The sequence below is a fragment of the Ranitomeya imitator genome, chromosome 7, assembly GCF_032444005.1.
Source record: "Ranitomeya imitator isolate aRanImi1 chromosome 7, aRanImi1.pri, whole genome shotgun sequence".
Taxonomy (NCBI): Eukaryota; Metazoa; Chordata; class Amphibia; order Anura; family Dendrobatidae; genus Ranitomeya; species Ranitomeya imitator.
This window is the reverse complement of record NC_091288.1, coordinates 20,572,381-20,592,439: the sequence shown is the minus strand read 5'-3', so window position 1 is coordinate 20,592,439 and position 20,059 is coordinate 20,572,381. Positions and strand designations below refer to the sequence as shown.

The window sequence follows — 20,059 nt, the reverse complement described above, 5'->3', positions numbered from 1 at the left end:
CTCTGTCATGCGCCCAAACAGTGGTTTACCTCCACTTATGGGGTATCAGCGTACTCAGGACAAATTGTACAACAAGGTTTGGGGTCCATTTTCTCCTTTAACTCTTGGCAAAATAAAACAAATTGGAGCTGAAGTAAATTTTTTGTGAAAAAAAGTTAAATGTTCATTTTTATTTAAACATTCCAAAAATTCCTGTGAAACACCTGAAGGGTTAATAAACTTCTTGAATGTGGTTTTGAGAACCTTGAGGGGTGCAGCTTTTAGAATGGTGTCACACTTGGGTATTTTCTATCATATAGACCCCTCAAAATGACTTCAAATGAGATGTGGTCCCTAAAATAAAATGGTGTTGTAAAAATGAGAAATTGCTGGTCAACTTTTAACCCTTATAACTCCCTAACAAAAAAAAGTTGGTTCCAAAATTGTGCTGATGTAAAGTAGACATGTGGGAAATGTTACTTATTAAGTATTTTGTGTGACATATCTCTGTGATTTAATTGCATAAAAATTCAAAGTTGGAAAATTGCGAAATTTTCAAAATTTTCGCCATGTTTACGTTTTTTTCACAAATAAACGCAGGTAATATCAAAGAAATTTTACCACTATCATGAAGTACAATATGTCACAAGAAAACAATGTCAGAATCACCAGGATCCGTTGAAGCGTTCCAGAGTTATAACCTCATAAAGGGACAGTGGTCAGAATTGTAAAAATTGGCCCGGTCCATAACGTGCAAACCACCCTTGGGGGTAAAGGGGTTAACATGCTTGTATACATCACTCTGTGAAAAGCCAGCTTCTTTAGCAATGACTTTTTGTGGCTTATCCTCTTTGTGGAGTGTGTCACTGACTGCTTTCTGGACATCTGTCAAGTCAGCAGTCTTCCCCATGATTGTGGAGCTACTGAAACAGACCATGGGACATTTTTAAATGCTTAGGAAGCCTTTGCAGGTGTTTTTGGTAATTATTCAAATTTTTTGAGATAATGACTTTTGGGTTTTCATTGGCTGTAAACCATAATCATCAACATTAACAGAAATAAACACTTGCAATAGATCACTCTGTTTGTAATGATTACATATAATATATGTGTTTCACTTTTTGTATTGAACTGAAATAAATTAACTTTTTGATGATATTCTCATTTTGAGAGAAGCATGTGTGTTTGCATAGCCTCGATCTTTGAGGAGAATATTTTTATGCCCATATTGTACACCTACAATTGTGTATGACATACATTTTCTCTGATTTGAAGGTGTTTTAACTTCGAAATATGTTATTTGTTAAATGTTTTATACACAATAAACCATCAGTGATACTGAATTTACATCATCTTGTGCACATCCATACAGTAGTAGAACACCTCTGGCCCTCTCCTGTGAGATTTGATCTCAACATATGTGTTTATATAGGTACAGTATGTCAAAGATCAAGCCTAACTGATGCCTCTGATGTTTTTTTTATCTCCAGTGTAATTGTTTGATGGTGAAAAGGTCTTTAAAGGGTTTATTCAAGACTATTTTTTTTACTATGGGATGAAGGCTAGCTGGCAGGTAAATGCTACCTGCCTGTTGTTCCTAAAGTCAATCTCTGCAGCTCAGAGAGGTCACAGTCTGCTCTTGTCAGTGACTTGGTGACTTCTGCTGATGTCACATTGACAAAACAGCAGCTTCTCTTCTACTTTGCCCTGTTGGTAGAGCGTGACTGCCTAGGTCATGTTGAGTGGCAGCTGATTCCCCACTGCCTAACTGCAGGGAGCTGGCTGTTTTTTTTTCCACAGATGTCTCAATGTTTTGATATTTATAAAATGCTATATGAATCTGCCATAAATGTTACAGATCAATGGGCTGTTTCATCAGGAATCTGTCACCAGATCAAAAATGACCAGTTGTTGGTCCTATTTTATTCTGAGCGCTAAGTATTCTGTTCTTTACTTTAATTTTAGCTTTAATTTTTAGGGTCTTCTTTACCAAAAGTGCGCTGCTTACAGGTTAATTATGCAGCGCCGCCTAAACACATGCCTCAGAGGATCCTGTGAGCCATGCCTCCTTCATATAGACCCTAAAAATTTTCACTAAATAAAAAGACCTAAATCTCTGCAACCATTTATTGTTAGGGCTGGCGGAACGCACTGAGTTAATTTGAGAGATGTTATTTGGTGCGTTCGCAGCCTGGGGTCCACCGTGCAGGAGAGGACCTGCTGCTGGCAAATGGCGGACCTATATGGCGGTAGAAACGCAGTCTGTTACTTCACAGAGACGCTGTGCCAGATCTCACTCTGACCTTCGGTGGCTTTTAAGCCCACACCAGAGGACGCCCCGAGTCAGCAGCTGAGACCTTGGCAACGAAGAAATGCGGAACCCTGTTGACTTCACAGGAGTATCCAGCAACTGCCGAGCTGAAGGCAGTGTGTGGCAAAACAAACATACAATCTCCTCACTGGAGGAGCCGGTATTCTAGGGGCTTATTTCAGCCAAGGCCCTAAATCCATTAACACAATATCCTTGCCGGAGGTGCCGGCATTCTAGGGGCTTATTTCAGCCGAGTCCCTGAACACACATAAATGTGACCACTCTGGCGTATGCACATAACTGATTCAATACTAGCGCATGGCTGTGCGGTCATGAAAGCCTTAAATAGCTGCAGTAAGTACAGGACCTTCCAAGAAGGACAAATAGAGAGGCTGCTATAAAGCCTGAGCACCTACAGGACCTTCCTAGATGGACCAATGGATTTAGCTGCAGTATCTGAACATGTGACCCTTGATCTCCAATGAGAGATCTTACTCTGGGCATGCTCAGAACGAGAAAAGCAGGACTTAGTCCTAGAAGCGTCTGCTCGCCTCTGCCCAACACTGACTTCAATGGCAGAAGCAGGAAAAGCAGCAGTAACCCTTTGTACAGAGTCAGACTGAGCGAGACGCTGGCACTGACGTCTCTGCTGAGCAGGCTCCACTGCGGCAGGAGATGAATGGGAGACCGCAGCGGAGATGGCCCGAGATTCCCCCTGTGCAGAGGCAGGAACTCGACACCTAACATTTATCTAACTAAAAAAAATACTTAAAGGAACAGCCAGAATAAAAATAAGTGCAATAAATGTCAATTTTTGACCTCATAAATAGGTCCTTTTTAAATAAAGAACAACGAATTTCAACATGTCTGTTTCTGGGATGCAGAAGACAAGAAAACATTCGGTTGAAGCATTTTTGTGTTTCAGTAGCTCTATGCAGATTTTGAAATATGAGAGGTGGATCATTTTCTTGCAAACACATGTATGAAGTAGTGACTTACTCTATATTAAATGTGAAACCTTTAGATTAAAATATTTAGCTAATGAGGACATTGACTTTAACAGATGGACTCGAGAAAGCAAGTTCAGCTGAACAAATCTGCTGAGAGAGTGGAATAGTTTTACAGTATGTCAGAAGTTATTTTGGCTCGAGTGAAAGCTGACTTGTGAAAATTGAGAGGAGACTATACACTTAATGATCATTCTTAAATGAAAACTTAGAAAATAAATTCACACGAGGTCAGCTATACAGAACAGTTTCGTAAACTTTGGAACAGCTTCTAATTGAATTTATCTACCTGTACAGTAATAAAAGGTATAATACAAATATGGATACAATGTGACGTACTGTTCATAGAGTTTCAAGTCAAATAAAAAAATGGGATAATTATTCCTTTAGATATAACAGGGACCAACATTTTCCTACAAGCAACATTTTGATCATATCTTAAACCATAAATATGTGATAAGTAGAGGACCCAGCTATGGAATCAATTCAATGGAAAAGATCTCCAAATCTCTATTCTATAGGCGAAGATCTTGTAGTCCAAGAAAAGTGTCCGGCATTGGCATAGAGGCCTTTTTCGTTGGTATTTTTGGAAGCTTCAATAACAACCTAGGACTTCCATTCTCCTAACAGGTTGGAGAATCTTACACATTCAATTATTTCTGTGTTCTTTTTTACCTAAAGTGGATTAAGTAGGAAAACACATCTAAAAAAATTTGGCTTCTAACACGTAAAGGTGGTCGCAAATAAAAACCCAGTGTTTATCATAGAGGAAGGAGTCCTGAAAGCAAAGAAAACTCATCAGTGTGAAGTTAGGGAAGAATAAATTACGGTTACTCTAAACTTTTTTGAATTTTATTAAATTTTACTATTTCTCATCATACCAATTTCATACATTCCTGTGTCTTCCAGTAGAGAAGTATTTAAACTTTTTTTTACATGAGAGCATATAAACTTTTTTTTTACATGAGAGCCTAAGAGTGAGATGGCCTATTGATAGCATCTGATGTTGGAATAAACAATGAGCGAATCTCTTTTAGGCAAAACCAATTTGCCTTGAATTTCAGAATCAGATTTTCCAAAATACTAATTTTTTTCAATTTGATTTTTGCAGGTCCAGCAAAATGACTGATAGACGATAGCCATTTTTCTTAAAAAGGCCCGGGAAGGGGTTTAAAAAAAATAATAAAGTAAATAATACGCAATTGTCTTTTTCAGTGCAGTCACCAATGCAAACTTCATTGAGCCATCTTAAACATCTTTTGACAACTTTCATCTTTGGCATCTTCAAGACTGACTATGCAGCAACGCCCATCATCCGATATCATAAGATTGGAGCCTAGTCAGGGTAGGAGATGTCAAAGATGCTAGGGGCTTGAATTCTCCGAAGATGGACATGTGTAGACCCTATCCATGACCCAACCAAGGAAGATGACCTGACTGAGTTTAGCAAACTGGTTGGACAGTTGAGGAAAGGGTAATTAAAATTGTATTTACCGTATATTTTGGAGACAAGTTAAGAAATTACTCATTTGAAGATGCCTTTACATTTCTAATTTATTTGTAAATATGTGTATGTTTCTCATAAATCCAATATCCTAATTGGCTTCTTCCTTAAAATATTTAGCTAATGAAGCTGGTTCTCTTCCTTTCCAGGGAATGACACAATCTATTGGACTGACATGGGATACAATAAAATCAGCCGCTCCAAACGAGACCAGACATGGAGAGAAGATATCATCACAAATGGACTTGGGAGAGTGGAAGGACTAGCGATTGACTGGATAGCCGGTAGCTGTCTTGTACATCTCTTGTCATTCAGCCCAGTCTAAAAGGCCTTTACGTGTTGCCGGTCATGATCTTTAAAATGATTTTTTTTTTCCTTTATAGTTTTTTTTTTTTTTAAACAAAAATGACATATTTGTGCATCTAGGCTCGGCAGAGCACAGAATCCATTTTTCTGTCTGGGAGTCTCCCACTGACATTTTGGGCCTCTAGATATGTGTTTTTAATGCTGGCAATGATTAAGTAGTAATAACTTGGTATTATTCTTCTGAGAGCTGTTGTTCAGGCAGAAATACATCTTAGATGCTTCATGCCTCAAGTTATAAAGTTTCAAAATATGGTACAGTATAAACCTGTATTCTCTAGATAGGAGAGATGTAACTCTGCCGAGGCATTCGTTTCAACTGCAGTTCACATTGGAGGATGATATTTTTTCTTTCAATGACTTTAAACAATTCCTGCCCTACAGTGATGCAAAAGTAAAGTAATATTTAATAGGACTTCAACTTTTTACAAATCTTCCTTAAGTTTTTTTTTTATTACTATGAATATTATATCCCATGGGTCCCATCTAGCAATACATTTCCTAACCATTATTGAAAAAAATAATGAATTTCCTTGTAGAAAAATAAAATTGGAAGAATAATACAAGAATATATATTTCAGCTAAGTAAATTTGAATGTAGCATAATACTGACAAAAATAGATATTTTTCAATATTACACCACATAACCATTTAACCCCATTTAAGCAGGTTTTCTTTTTAGTAATTTTTAAAGCTACTCTATGTTATTTCATTTGTAAGCATTCATTACTTTGTCATTGGATTGTGAAAGGTGTCTGTCTAGTGTCTACAGTCTTGGCCGCAATATTGGAACCCCCTTTTAATTGTTCCAGAAAATCAAGCATTTCTCCCAGAAAATTATTGCAATTACACGTGTTTTGTTATTCACGTTTATTTCTTTTGTATTTATTGGAATAACACACACAAAAAAAGTAGATTGGACATAATGTCATACAAAACCCCCAAAATAGGTGGGACAAAATTGTTGGCACACTCGACTTAATATTTGGTTGCACATCCATTGGAATAAATAACTGCGATCAATCGCTTCCTATAACCATCCACAAGCTTCTTACACCTCTTACCTGGAATTTTGGACCACTCTTCTTCTGCAAACTGCTCCAGGTCTCTTATATCTGAAGGTGACTTCTCCCAACAGCATTTTTAAGATCTCTCCACAGGGGTTCAATGGGATTTAGATCCGGACTCATTGTTACCACTTCAGAGCTCTCCACCGCTATGTTTCCATCCATTTCTGGGGGCATCTTGAAGTATAGTTGTGTTTATTTTTCCTGCTGGAAGACCCATGACCTAAGGATGCTAACCCAGCTTTCTGACACTGGGCACTAAATTGCGACCCAAAATCCTTTGGTAGTCTTCAGATTTCATGAGGCCTTGCACAGATGCCAGAGGCAGCCAAAAAAAACAACCCAAAACATCTTTGAACCTCCACCATGTTTGACTGCAGGTGTGGGTATTCTATTCTTTGTAGGCCTCATTCTGTTTTCAGTAAATAGTAGAATGATGTACTTTACCAAACAGCTATATCTTGGACTCATCTTTCCCAGAAGGATTTTGGCTTACTTACGAACATTTTGGCAAACTGCCGTCTAGCTTTTTATGTATGTCAGCAGCAGGGTCCCCATGGATCTCCTGCCACAGCATTTCATTTAATTCAAATGTTAATGGATAGTTCACACTGAGACTGATGCATCCTGATCCTTCAGAACAGCTTGATTTTTTTTTAACTTGACAGGGCCTGCTTATTCGCCACAGGACTATCCTGTGTTGCGACCTTTCATTAATTTTTCTCTAACTTCCACGTCCAGGGATATTAGCTACGGTCCATGAGTTGTAAACTTCTTCATTGTGTTGTGTATCGTGGACAAAGGAACACTGAAATTTCTGGGTATGGACTTGTAATCTTGAGATTGTTGGTATTTTTCAACAATTTGGGTTCTCAAGTCCTCAAGCAGTTCTCTTCTCGTCTTTCTGTTCTCCATGTTAGTGTGGCACACAGAGACACAGAATGCAAAGAATGAGTCACTTCTCCCCTTTTTATCTGGTTTTGAGATGGGATGTTCATATTGCCCAACCCCTGTTACTTGTCACAGCTGAGTTTGTAAGAGCATCACACGCTTGAAACGAAATGGTTTACCAACAGGTTTGGAAAGGTGACAACAATTTTGTCCTGCCCATGATTGGGGTTTTGTGTGAAATTATGTCCATTTTGCTTTTTCTTTTTCATATTTTTGTTGTTCCAATACACACAAAGGAAATAAACATGAGTATAACCAAACATATGTAATTTCAATAATTTCCTGGGAGAAATACTTCATTTTCTGGAACAATTTCAATGGTGCCAACACTTTCGGCCATGACTGTATCCTCATTAATGAATTTTTTTTAATTTTTGGTAACAGGTAACATTTATTGGGCAGACCATGGCTTTAATCTAATTGAGGTGGCAAGACTCAATGGCTCCTTTAGATATGTAGTGATCTCTCGTGGCATCGATCAGCCCAGAGCTGTAGCTGTACATCCTGAAAAAGGGTGAGCACATTTTTCTTCAGTCTCAATTCATTGCTGAGAGGAATATTGAATGGTATGGTTTTATCTAGCTATCTTTTGAAGTAGCATGCTAATACACTAGCAATGTCACATGCCAAAAATCGGAAAATTATGGTTATCACAGGTTCTTATCTCAAGTCCTTCTGTCGCTCTTAGGCTTCAACAATTCATCCATCTTTCTAGATTCAGTAAAATATTGGAATATTTGTTGGGTTTTTGTTAATTCTGGATCTAAGTCATTGAGCCCTAAAGCCATGCACGTAGGAAAGCTTCGCTAGGTGGAGGAAATAATGAAGGAATCCTTTATACAGTGCCCTAATCATCTGCCATAAATCTAACAAATGGGTCGTAAAACTTAGACAGGGGTATTGTAAATCCAAAAATGTAAGCAATCAAGATGATAACTCTGAAAATGCACTTCAATGGAAGTCGAAATGCAGATTTATATATCTGTGAATCTGTATCTGAAAACCCTACCTAGAAAATCATTGGCAGGTACGACAGCCCTACATATAGGGTAATCTGTAACGCTAAAACAAAAAAAAGTGAAAATAAAAAAAACAGTTGTCTTTACAACGTATCAGATATTTTTTTTATTGTATTACACTGATACAATGAAGTAAATTATTATTATCATTATTTATTATTATTATTTTATACTCTATTGTTCAGCCTTATCCAAAGCTCTGACAGTGGTAACAATTAAAGTATTCTAGTTACTTTACAGCTTTGATTATTTTATTTTTTCATTTTTGCTTTTGGTTTTTTTTTTTCATTATTTTTCATATACTCAGAGACCAATATTTCTAAAAAAAAAAAAAATGCCACAGAGCCATGTCATGATTGCTTTCATGGCTTTTTCTGGAGTAAAGATGATTTCAAGGGCTCTTTCAGACGAGTATATTACACAAACTACTACAAATTTTTCTGATCAATGTAATTTAGTAGGGCTGCTCAGATGACAATTAATCCATGCACTGTTCTTTACTCTGGTTCTTGGACGAGAGTCACCAATACAAGTCTATGGGAGTCCAAAAAAAAACGGATCACATGAGGAACATCCATATTGCATCCGAGTTTTATGGATACTTTGCCATTCTTTTAAATTTTCTTGTGTTTTTAAGAGCAAATGTTCCACTAATTTTTCAGTAAAATTTGGACAAAAATTCCAAATCACTCTCTGGTGTATCAGATAAAAATCGCGAATTTTGTTTTTATGAATTGACTAGGAATTTCTAAACTCCTTGTAGAATGGCAACCATAAAACAGAAACAAAAAAAACATCCAAATATGAATACATGTAAAAAGACTTTAAAAAAGATGCAACTAAAAAAAAAAAGGCGGCACAAATCGAAAACAGGCTAAAAACACCAAGAACGCAAAAAAAGGCAGAAATGAAATATTAATTTGGACCCTAAAAATGTTCAATTTCATAGTAACCAATGGTTTGACTAGATTTATTATTGGATGGATCAAGTTTTAGATTGATCGAGTTACTTTATATGGGTCAGTATTTTGTTTTACGTCTCCTTCCTAGTTACCTTTTCTGGACTGAATGGGGACAAACTCCTTGTATAAGTAGAGCCCGTTTGGATGGATCTGAAAGGACTATCCTGGTGAACACGGGAATTTCATGGCCGAATGGAATTTCTGTAGACTATGAGGTCAGTTTATCCCGTACATATTTATAAGCGCTCCGCCGTTACAAGCTCACACCTTCTATTCACCTTTCCATTAGCCTTGTAATAAAGTGCTCTTGTAAAAAAAAGATTGCCGGCTGAAGTTTACTTTGAAATTGATCTTTAGGAAAACAAATTATACTGGTGCGATGCCCGTACGGACAAGATAGAAAGGATCGACCTTGAAAGTGGACGGAATCGGGAGATTGTGCTGTCAGGGAGCAATGTGGATATGTTTTCAGTTGTCGTCTTCGGGGCTTACATCTACTGGTCTGACAGGTAATTTATTTTTCCATAAGTATTTGAGTCTGAAAATGTTATTTCAGCACCAGCTGCTTCACCCTTGTAGGATTAGCCATTCTTTAGCAAGGTCACAATGAGGATCTCATAGAGCCATGTTATTTCCACAGAAAAAGCTTTTTCGATATTCAAAGCTGAACCATATCAATGTCACAGACACAAGTGGGTTTCCGTGACTTCTGCCGGAGCAGCTGTCTGTTGCATTTTAACGACCTGTTTGATTTTAATTATCCCCCAATTTTTGATCTGTGATGTTTTCTCTCTTTTTTTTTTTTTTGGCAGAGCTCACTCAAACGGCTCCATCCGACGGGGTCAGAAGAATGACGCCTCAGATACCGTGACCATGAGAACGGGACTCGGGATTAACCTAAAGGACGTAAAAGTCTTTAATCGAGCAAGAGAGAAAGGTGAGAGTCTTCTACATTATTGGCTGTACACTATGCTATATTATGATCTGGAAGACATTAAGCAATTAAAGGGGTTGTCCAGGATATTTTCTTCTTTTCAGCATATAAGTACTTATTATCAGATGGTTGCTTAGAGCAGTCATGAACCACTTCTGGCAGCGATTCTCCTACTTTCCGTGACATCATATCAATAGAGCAGATAGTTCTTCCATTTTGCTCACTTATCGTAAGTAGAGTTGAGCAAATATGTTTGGAATCGGTCACCGAATCTAAATTTGCCACATTCATTCCATATTGGTACGCTATTCGTGTCGAATTTATGTTTGATGGTTGGTTGCGAACATATTCTTTCATTTCTACTCCTATTGACTCCAATGACATTCGGCTGTATTCGGCGAATATTGCAAAAACAATATTCGCCGCTGATCATGATCAGGACTGATTTTTGAAAAAAACTAATTGTACGGATGTTGATAACTATCTGCCTGTTCCTCCGAGCAATGATTCCTCCCAACTCAAAGCAGTCAAGGACCATTCTTGTTGACAATTCTCCTACTTTCTGTGACATCACATAGACAGAGCAGTTCCTTTTCTTCTTCCTTTTCATCCACTCTGCTGTGTAGATGGGACATCACTGCCAACGTCATGTTGTTTGACAACCGGCTTGCCGATGAGTTAGACTGAGTCAGCTGTCAATTAACATAATGTTGGCAGTGATGCCCCTTCAACAGAGCAGAGCAGAAGAGAAAGAACTCCTCTGTTGATGTGACATCACAGGAAGTAGGAGAATTGTTGTCAGGAATGGTCCATGACCACTGAGCCAGGAGTGATTGTCGTGCGGCAGAACGGGCAGGTAGTTAGAAAATTCCTGCCGAAAGCTATTTAGCCCCACATAGAATTAAAAATAAAATTAAAAAATCATGAATAAACCTTTTAAGTACAGTACAGACCAAAAGTTTGGACACACCTTCTCATTTAAAGATTTTTCTGTATTTTCATCACTATGAAAATTGTACATTCACACTGAAGGCATCAAAACTATGAATTAACACATGTGAAATTATATACTTTACAAAAAAGTGTGAAACAACTGAAATTATGTCTTATATTCTAGGTTCTTCAAAGTAGCCATCTTTTGCTTTGATGACTGCTTTGCACACTCTTGGCATTCTCTTGATGAGCTTCAAGAGGTAGTCACTGGGAATGGTCTTCCAACAATCTTGAAGGAGTTCCCAGAGATGCTTAGCACTTGTTGGCCCTTTTGCCTTCACTCTGCGGTCCAGCTCACCCCAAACCATCTCGATTGGGTTCAGGTGTGGTGACTGTGGAGGCCCGGTCATCTGGCGTAGCACCCTATCACTCTCCTTCTTGGTCAAATAGCCCTTACACAGCCTGGCGGTTTGTTTGGGGTCATTGTCCTGTTGAAAAATAAATGATGGTCCAACTAAACGCAAACCGGATGGAATAGCATGCCGCTGCAAGATGCTGTGGTAGCCATGCTGGTTCAGTATGCCTTCAATTTTGAATAAATCCCCAACAGTGTCACCAGCAAAGCCCCCCCACACCATCACACCTCCTCCTCCATGCTTCACGGTGGGAACCAGGCATGTAGAGTCCATCTGTTCACCTTTTCTGCGTCGCACAAAGACACGGTGGTTGGAACCAAAGATTTTGGACTGACTGACCTTCATTTCTTAAAGTAATGATTGCCACTCATTATTTTTTACTTAGCTGCTTTTTTCTTGCCATAATACAAATTCTAACAGTCTATTCAGTAGGACTATCAGCTGTGTATCCACCAGACTTCTGCACAACACAACTGAAGGTCCCAACCCCATTTAAAAGGCAAGAAATCCCACTTATTAAACCTGACAGGGCACACCTGTGAAGTGAAAACCATTCCCGGTGACTACCTCTTGAAGCTCATCAAGAGAATGCCAAGAGTGTGCAAAGCAGTCATCAAAGCAAAAGATGGCTACTTTGAAGAACCTTGAATATAAGACATATTTTCATTTGTTTCACACTTTTTTTGTTAAGTATAGAATTCCACATGTGTTAATTCATAGTTTTGATGCCTTCAGTGTGAATGTACAATTTTCATAGTCATGAAAATACAGAAAAATCTTTAAATGAGAAGGTGTGTCCAAACTTTTGGTCTGTACTGTATAAGTTATAGGAAAGCATGATGGGAAACTCCTTCAATGGTCTCAAAGAAGACAATATTGCTCTCATAGACTTGCATAAATTACATGGAAATCAAAAGACATAGCTACCAAACAAATGTTCGTTTGATCAACATTTATTGCCAACAATCATCTATATTCATGCAGGCATGGATTTGCTGAGCATGCATGGTTTTTCAGTTAAAAAAAAGCGTGTTAAGCAGTTGACAGACCTCTGCTGCAGACTCCAGCTTATCTTCCATAATTAATGTTAAAATAATGTTTCCAATTGGGTTTCACTGAAAAAGTGGCACCGTTTGGCTTTCACAGGCTTTTTCTTTTCCTGTACATTGAGCTTTGAAGAGATCTCCAGTCTTAAATCTGCTGAAAAGACTTCAGGAAAATACAGATAAGCGTTACATATTCTCTCAGAACGAGCTCACTGACAGACTCTCAGTTAACTCATTCTGCAGCCAGCAAAAGTCAGTGCAACACACAGAGGCAATAGAATGCAAATGTTCTTTATATTGAAACTTAATTACAAATTTAATTTTTAATACAAAATTCAAGCATTTCAGTAAATAAAATTACCAAAGAGAGGGCGACCACTTTAAGAACAAAATGAATGGGCATATTAACGCCAACATAAATATTAAGTGGTTTGCCAGAGTTCACCTGAGATTCATCTTTTATGCATTGTGACTAGTGTTGAGCGATACCGTCCGATACTTGAAAGTATCGGTATCGGATAGTATCGGCCGATACCCGAAAAATATCGGATATCGCCGATACCGATATCCGATACCAATACAAGTCAATGGGACACCAAGTATCGGAAGGTATTCTGATGGTTCCCAGGGTCTGAAGGAGAGGAAACTCTCCTTCAGGCCCTGGGATCCATAGGGATGTGTAAAATAAAGAATTAAAATAAAAAATATTGATATATTCACCTCTCCGGCGGCCCCTGGACATCACGCTGGTAACCGGCCGGCTTCTTTGTTTAAAATGAGCGCCTTTAGGACCTGCGAATGACGTCGCGGCTTCTGATTGGTCGCGTGCCGCTCATGTGACCGCCACGTGACCAATCAGAAGCCGCGACGTCATTTGCAGGTCCTTAATTCCTAGAATTAGGAGTTTAGTGAATGAGAATGACGTCGTGGCTTCTGATTGGTCGCGTGGCGGTCACATGAGCGGCACGCGACCAATCAGAAGCCGCGACGTCATTCGCAGGTCCTAAAGGCACTCATTTTAAACAAAGAAGCCTGCCGGTTACCAGCGTGATGTCCAGGGGCCGCCGGAGAGGTGAATATATCAATATTTTTTATTTTAATTCTTTATTTTACACATTAATATGGATCCCAGGGCCTGAAGGAGAGTTTTCTCTCCTTCAGACCCTGGGAACCATCAGGATACCTTCCGATACTTGGTGTCCCATTGACTTGTATTGGTATCGGATATCGGTATCGGCGATATCCGATACTTTTCGGGTATCGGCCGATACTACCCGATACCACAAAAGTATCGGATCTCGGTATCGGAATTCCGATACCGCAAGTATCGGCCGATACCCGATACTTGCGGTATCGGAATGCTCAACACTAATTGTGACCTTAAGTCCTCCAGAAAGACACATTTTGGAGGTTCTTCTTGGCTAACAGATCAGGGTTTTGGATGGTGATTTTAAGAATTAAATTAATTAAAGAGGTTTCCTCTGGGCAGCATCACAAAAGGGTTGAGGGGTCGGTAAGGCCAGTATGATTATTTTTCTTTTACTTTTTTTACAATCTGGTGCACTTATGTTTTTCTTTTTTTATTTAAACTGTGACTGAAAACCCCATTAATTGAGTATTTTAAAATATGTTCTTAGACCACACAAGTCCTTAAAGGGGTTATAGGTAACATAGTAACATAGTAACATAGTTAGTAAGGCCGAAAAAAGACATTTGTCCATCCAGTTCAGCCTATATTCCATCATAATAAATACCCAGATCTACGTCCTTCTACAGAACCTAATAATTGTATGATACAATATTGTTCTGCTCCAGGAAGACATCCAGGCCTCTCTTGAACCCCTCGACTGAGTTCGCCATCACCACCTCCTCAGGCAAGCAATTCCAGATTCTCACTGCCCTAAAAAAAAAATCCCGCTACCTCTCGCAGGTGATAACTTCTAGATTAGCAAGGAAATATGCATTGATCAAAGAATGATTTCATTCCTAATGGAGCTCGTCTGTCCCTTTTGGAATGGGGTGGCATGCGCATGGCAGATCGGTGTCGGTCACAACAGTCACACACCCACAGTGTTAGAGCTAGCGGAATGCACCAAGTAATAAAGATGTAGATATAAGGTGTGTTTGCAGCCCGGGGTCCACCGTGCAGAGATGGTACCTGTTGCTGAGTAATGGCAGATGGACACTTGCTCACACGTGGGTTAAACTTCACCCAGTGTGAATGGAAGTGAGCTCTGTTGCTTCACAGAGTCGCCAAAATACGCTGCACCCTGTTAGCAGTCACAGGGTGCAGCTGCAAGACACTAGTGGGATCCCTATGAATCACCCCCACTAAACTGGGGATTGGACCCACTCTGACCCTTGGTGGCTTTTGGAGGATGCCCGGAGTCAGATGCAGAGTCCAAGCGGGAATTCCCACCCTACACCGACAGGCTGTCAGGAAAGCGCACTAAATGCGCACAGTGCTGTACAGATGGGCAGTGATCCTAGTGATCCAATAGGAGCTGCTACAGGACCTGAGCATGTGACCCTGACCTCCAATGAGAGGTCATCCCTTGGGCATGCTCAGTAGTGAAAAAGCAGGACTTTGTTCCAGGAGCGTCTGCTCACCACTGATCAGTGCTGGTTACAATGGCTGGACCTGGAAGGGCAGCAGTAACCAAGCGCACGGTATCTGACTGAGCCAGACGCTGGGACTGATGTCTCTGCTGAGCAGGCTCCACTGCGGCTGGAGAAGAATGGAAGCCCGCGGTGGATATGGTTTGAGATTCTCCCTGTGCAGGGGTGGGAACTTGACATCTAACACCCATTCTGTAAGTTATTGCCTATTTTTCAGATAGGCAATAACCTATCTTTATTGGTCAACACCATTAAAATTTTCTAACTATGTCGAGTCGACATATCAGAACTTTATTTAACAGGATTTCCCATAAAAACTGTTTTTCATGGATTTGGACTAGTGATGAACGAGTGTACTCGTTGTTCGGATTTTCCCAAGCATGCTCGGGTGACCTCCGAGTAGTTATGACTGCTCGGAGATTTAGTTTTCATTGCAGCAGCTGAATGATTTACAGCTACAAGCCAGGCTGAGTACATGTGGGGGTTGCCTGGTTGCTAGGGAATCCCCACATGTAATCAAGCTGTCTAGTAGCTGTAAATCATTCAGCTGCCACTATGAAAACTAAATCTCCGAGCACTCATAACTACTCGGAGGTCACCCGAGCGTGCTCGGGAAAACCCGAACAACGAGTACACTCGCTCATCACTAATTTGGGCATACATCCTATATATAAAAATATAATGTAATAGTAAGTCAAAGGTATATGATGAAAGTAAAAACTATCAAGTCTAGAACACCAAGATGAAAAAAAAAATAAGGATTCCGAATTCCAAAATTGCTTGGTCAAAAAAAGAATTATGATCATAGAACCGACAGGGAGGTGAAGTCTTAGGAAAGCTAAGAGTTTGTAGAAATGGACACGACCGAGTCATAAACTTGCTTTAATGATTTTTCACCCCAAGAAGCAAGGCGAAAACCATTCAGAATTTTGAACAACCATACAACAAAAAGCTTTACGATTTCACGTTCAGACGAGTTGCAGTGGCTTTTCCGCAAACTTTTGCCAAGTCCTCTGAGTTTTACATTCCTAATTAGCAATGAATGAGTGTTAATTAGAGAACGCTTTCATTCAATTTAGAAAGATGTTAGTGCGAGTCAATATATGGATGATTATACAGAGACAGCGTGTTTCTTTTCAAGTTGCCTTTGTCTCATTTGTCTTAGGCAAAATGCTGAAAACAAAGTTAATTTTCTTTCTTGTATTTTAAGGTTTGTTTTGTAAGTGAAATTTTAAGAAGTGACTGGATAATTTAATTAAAGACTTTCATGCTTTCTCTGAAGTGATTGAATATAAACAAGTATAAATGTTATAACTAGTGTTGAGCGATACCTTCCGATATCGGAAAGTATCGGTATCGGTTTGGATCGGCCGATATTCAAAAAATATCGGATATCGCCGATACCGATACCCGATCCCAATGCAAATCAATGGGACCAAAATATCGGAATTAAAATAAACCCTTTCTTTCCTTGTAGGTTCATTCTACATGAAGGAAAACAACTAAGAATAATGTAGGATGTATGGGGGAGGTGGCGGAGACATTAAAGGCAATGAGGATTAGTCCAATCAAATAGAATAGCATGATTTTTTTTTTTTTTAAAAACGTTCGGATTGAAAAAGATATTGACTATGTAAATTTTTTTTTATTTTGTCAGATATTGATGTTTCACTATTCCACGACCTTCCCCTTCTTTTTTTTCCTTTTCCCACACTTTCATCTTCATCATCATCAGCATCTTTGACATCAACTTCTTCACCTTATTCATCTTCTTCTTCATCTTCTACCTATTTTTATTTTTTATTACATTCTTCATATTCATTTTCTTCAACTATTATTATTCTTCCTATTCTACATATTCTTTTTATTCCACTGTTATTATTCTTCCTATTCTACTTCTTCATCATATTCTCATTTGTGACAGGCATTCCCGTAGTTGTTATCTATAAAAGTTGGAAGATTACACCTTCCGTTCTGCCAGTCACAAAAGTTACATTTGTCCGCGTTCAGTTTGGCCTGCAGCATCAGGCTTTATCCAGGGGCACCACGAGGAGGAACGGACTCACCCCCATACACTGCTTAGTCTTCTTCTGCATATAATTTAGATAATATCTTTTGCTCTGATATTAAGTGTTATGCTTAATGTTCTTCTGCTCTTTGTTCTGCAGCCTCTTGTTCTTCTGCTTCTCGGTCTTCCATGTCGTCGTCTCCAGGGTCGTCGTCTTCAGTGTCGTCATCTCCGCCGTCGTCGTCTCCGCCGTCGTCGTCTCCGCCGTCGTCGTCGTCGTCATCGGGGTGGTTTTCCGGGTCGTCGTCGTCGTCGTCATCGGGGTGGTCTTCCGGGTCGTCGACTTTAGGGTCTTCAACTTGGAAATGTAGCAGAAGGTACAAGAAGGCTGAGAAAATGCCAAGAACCAGCTGATGGAACTGGAACTCGGATGGCTACCCGAAGGTTCAAGAGCCTATGGAACTACCGAGGACCAGCTGATGTTACTGGAACCCGGTTACTAAGCAGGAGGTACCCGTGCTAAAAAGCACTACCAAGGACCGCCTGACGTTGGCGGAACTCGGATACCCAGAAGGAGGCACCTAAGCCAAAGGATCTGCCCGGAACCAGCTGACGTTACTGGAACCAGGATGGGGAGCAGAAGGTACAAGAGCAAAAGACACTGCCGAGAACCAGCTGACGGTACTGGAACCCGGATGGGTAGCCGAAGGTCCAAGAGCCAATGGAACTACCGAGGACCAGCTGACGTTACTGGAACCCGGTTACGAAGCAGGAAGTACCCGTGCCTGAAAGCACTACCAAGGACCACCTGACGTTGGTGGAACTTGGATACCCAGAAGGAGGCACCTAAGCCAAAGGCTCTGCCCGGAACCAGCTGACGTTACTGGAATCAGGATGGGGAGCAGAAGGTACAAGAGCAAAAGACACTGCCTAGAACCAGCTGACGGTGCTGGAACCAGGTGGTGGACCCGAAGGCCCACAGGAGAGGAGAGAACAGCTAGGCCGCGAGGCAGCCGCAGTTACCGAACCCCAACAGTCCTACAGGGGGAGCTGGGCCTACTGGCACTACAGAACCAGCCTTGACTACCAGTTCACGCAGCCCACATAGGAAGCTCCTAAACTGGAGGCACCCTGGAGTTGGCTAACTCGACCGCACCACGACGGGGCAAGCATAGGCGTCTCAGTGAAGTTGACACAACCCGGAAACAGCTGACGGTGCTGAAACCAGGCTTGGCACGAGGGAGTACCTGTGACAAGAACACTGCCGAGAACCAGCTGGCGGTGCTGGAACCCGGATGCGTTGCCCCAGTGTGCAAGAGCCAATGGCACGACCGAGGACCAGCTGACTGTGCTGGAACCCGGTTACTAAGCTGTAGGTGCCCGCGCTTAAAAGCACTACCAAGGACCGCCTGGCGTTGGCGGAACTCGGATACCCAGGAGGAGGCACCTAAGCCAAAGGCTCGGCCCGGAACCAGCTGACGGTGCTGGAACCAGGTGGTGGACCCGAAGGTCCACAGGAGAGGAGAGAACAGCTAGGCCGCGAGGCAGCCGCAGTTACCGAATCCCAACAGTCCTACAGGGGGAGCTGGGCCTACTGGCACTACAGAACCAGCCTTGACTACCAGTTCACGCAGCCCACATAGGAAGCTCCTAAACTGGAGGCACCCTGGAGTTGGCTAACTCGACCGCACCACGACGGGGCAAGCATAGGCGTCTCAGTGAAGTTGACACAACCCGGAAACAGCTGACGGTGCTGAAACCAGGCTTGGCACGAGGGAGTACCTGTGACAAGAACACTGCCGAGAACCAGCTGGCGGTGCTGGAACCCGGATGCGTTGCCCCAGTGTGCAAGAGCCAATGGCACGACCGAGGACCAGCTGACGGTGCTGGAACCCGGTTACTAAGCTGTAGGTGCCCGCGCTTAAAAGCACTACCAAGGACCGCCTGGCGTTGGCGGAACTCGGATACCCAGGAGGAGGCACCTAAGCCAAAGGCTCGGCCCGGAACCAGCTGACGGTGCTGGAACCAGGTGGTGGACCCGAAGGTCCACAGGAGAGGAGAGAACAGCTAGGCCGCGAGGCAGCCGCAGTTACCGAACCCCAACAGTCCTACAGGGGGAGCTGGGCCTACTGGCACTACAGAACCAGCCTTGACTACCAGTTCACGCAGCCCACATAGGAAGCTCCTAAACTGGAGGCACCCTGGAGTTGGCTAACTCGACCGCACCACGACGGGGCAAGCATAGGCGTCTCAGTGAAGTTGACACAACCCGGAAACAGCTGACGGTGCTGAAACCAGGCTTGGCACGAGGGAGTACCTGTGACAAGAACACTGCCGAGAACCAGCTGGCGGTGCTGGAACCCGGATGCGTTGCCCCAGTGTGCAAGAGCCAATGGCACGACCGAGGACCAGCTGACGGTGCTGGAACCCGGTTACTAAGCTGTAGGTGCCCGCGCTTAAAAGCACTACCAAGGACCGCCTGGCGTTGGCGGAACTCGGATACCCAGGAGGAGGCACCTAAGCCAAAGGCTCGGCCCGGAACCAGCTGACGGTGCTGGAACCAGGTGGTGGACCCGAAGGTCCACAGGAGAGGAGAGAACAGCTAGGCCGCGAGGCAGCCGCAGTTACCGAACCCCAACAGTCCTACAGGGGGAGCTGGGCCTACTGGCACTACAGAACCAGCCTTGACTACCAGTTCACGCAGCCCACATAGGAAGCTCCTAAACTGGAGGCACCCTGGAGTTGGCTAACTCGACCGCACCACGACGGGGCAAGCATAGGCGTCTCAGTGAAGTTGACACAACCCGGAAACAGCTGACGGTGCTGAAACCAGGCTTGGCACGAGGGAGTACCTGTGACAAGAACACTGCCGAGAACCAGCTGGCGGTGCTGGAACCCGGATGCGTTGCCCCAGTGTGCAAGAGCCAATGGCACGACCGA

General features: G+C 41.9%; 1 protein-coding gene across 1 annotated transcript in view; it reads left to right on the top strand.

Annotated features, from left to right (window-relative positions):
* Positions 1 to 20,059, top strand: part of LRP1B (LDL receptor related protein 1B) — a 1,659,362-nt gene that overhangs the window by 1,217,853 nt on the left and 421,450 nt on the right. The window contains exons 36-40 of the mRNA XM_069732880.1: positions 4,951 to 5,085; positions 7,567 to 7,696; positions 9,252 to 9,378; positions 9,521 to 9,672; positions 9,976 to 10,100. Of these exons, the coding sequence (XP_069588981.1) occupies positions 4,951 to 5,085; positions 7,567 to 7,696; positions 9,252 to 9,378; positions 9,521 to 9,672; positions 9,976 to 10,100 (669 nt within the window). The remainder of the gene's footprint in view (positions 1 to 4,950; positions 5,086 to 7,566; positions 7,697 to 9,251; positions 9,379 to 9,520; positions 9,673 to 9,975; positions 10,101 to 20,059) is intronic.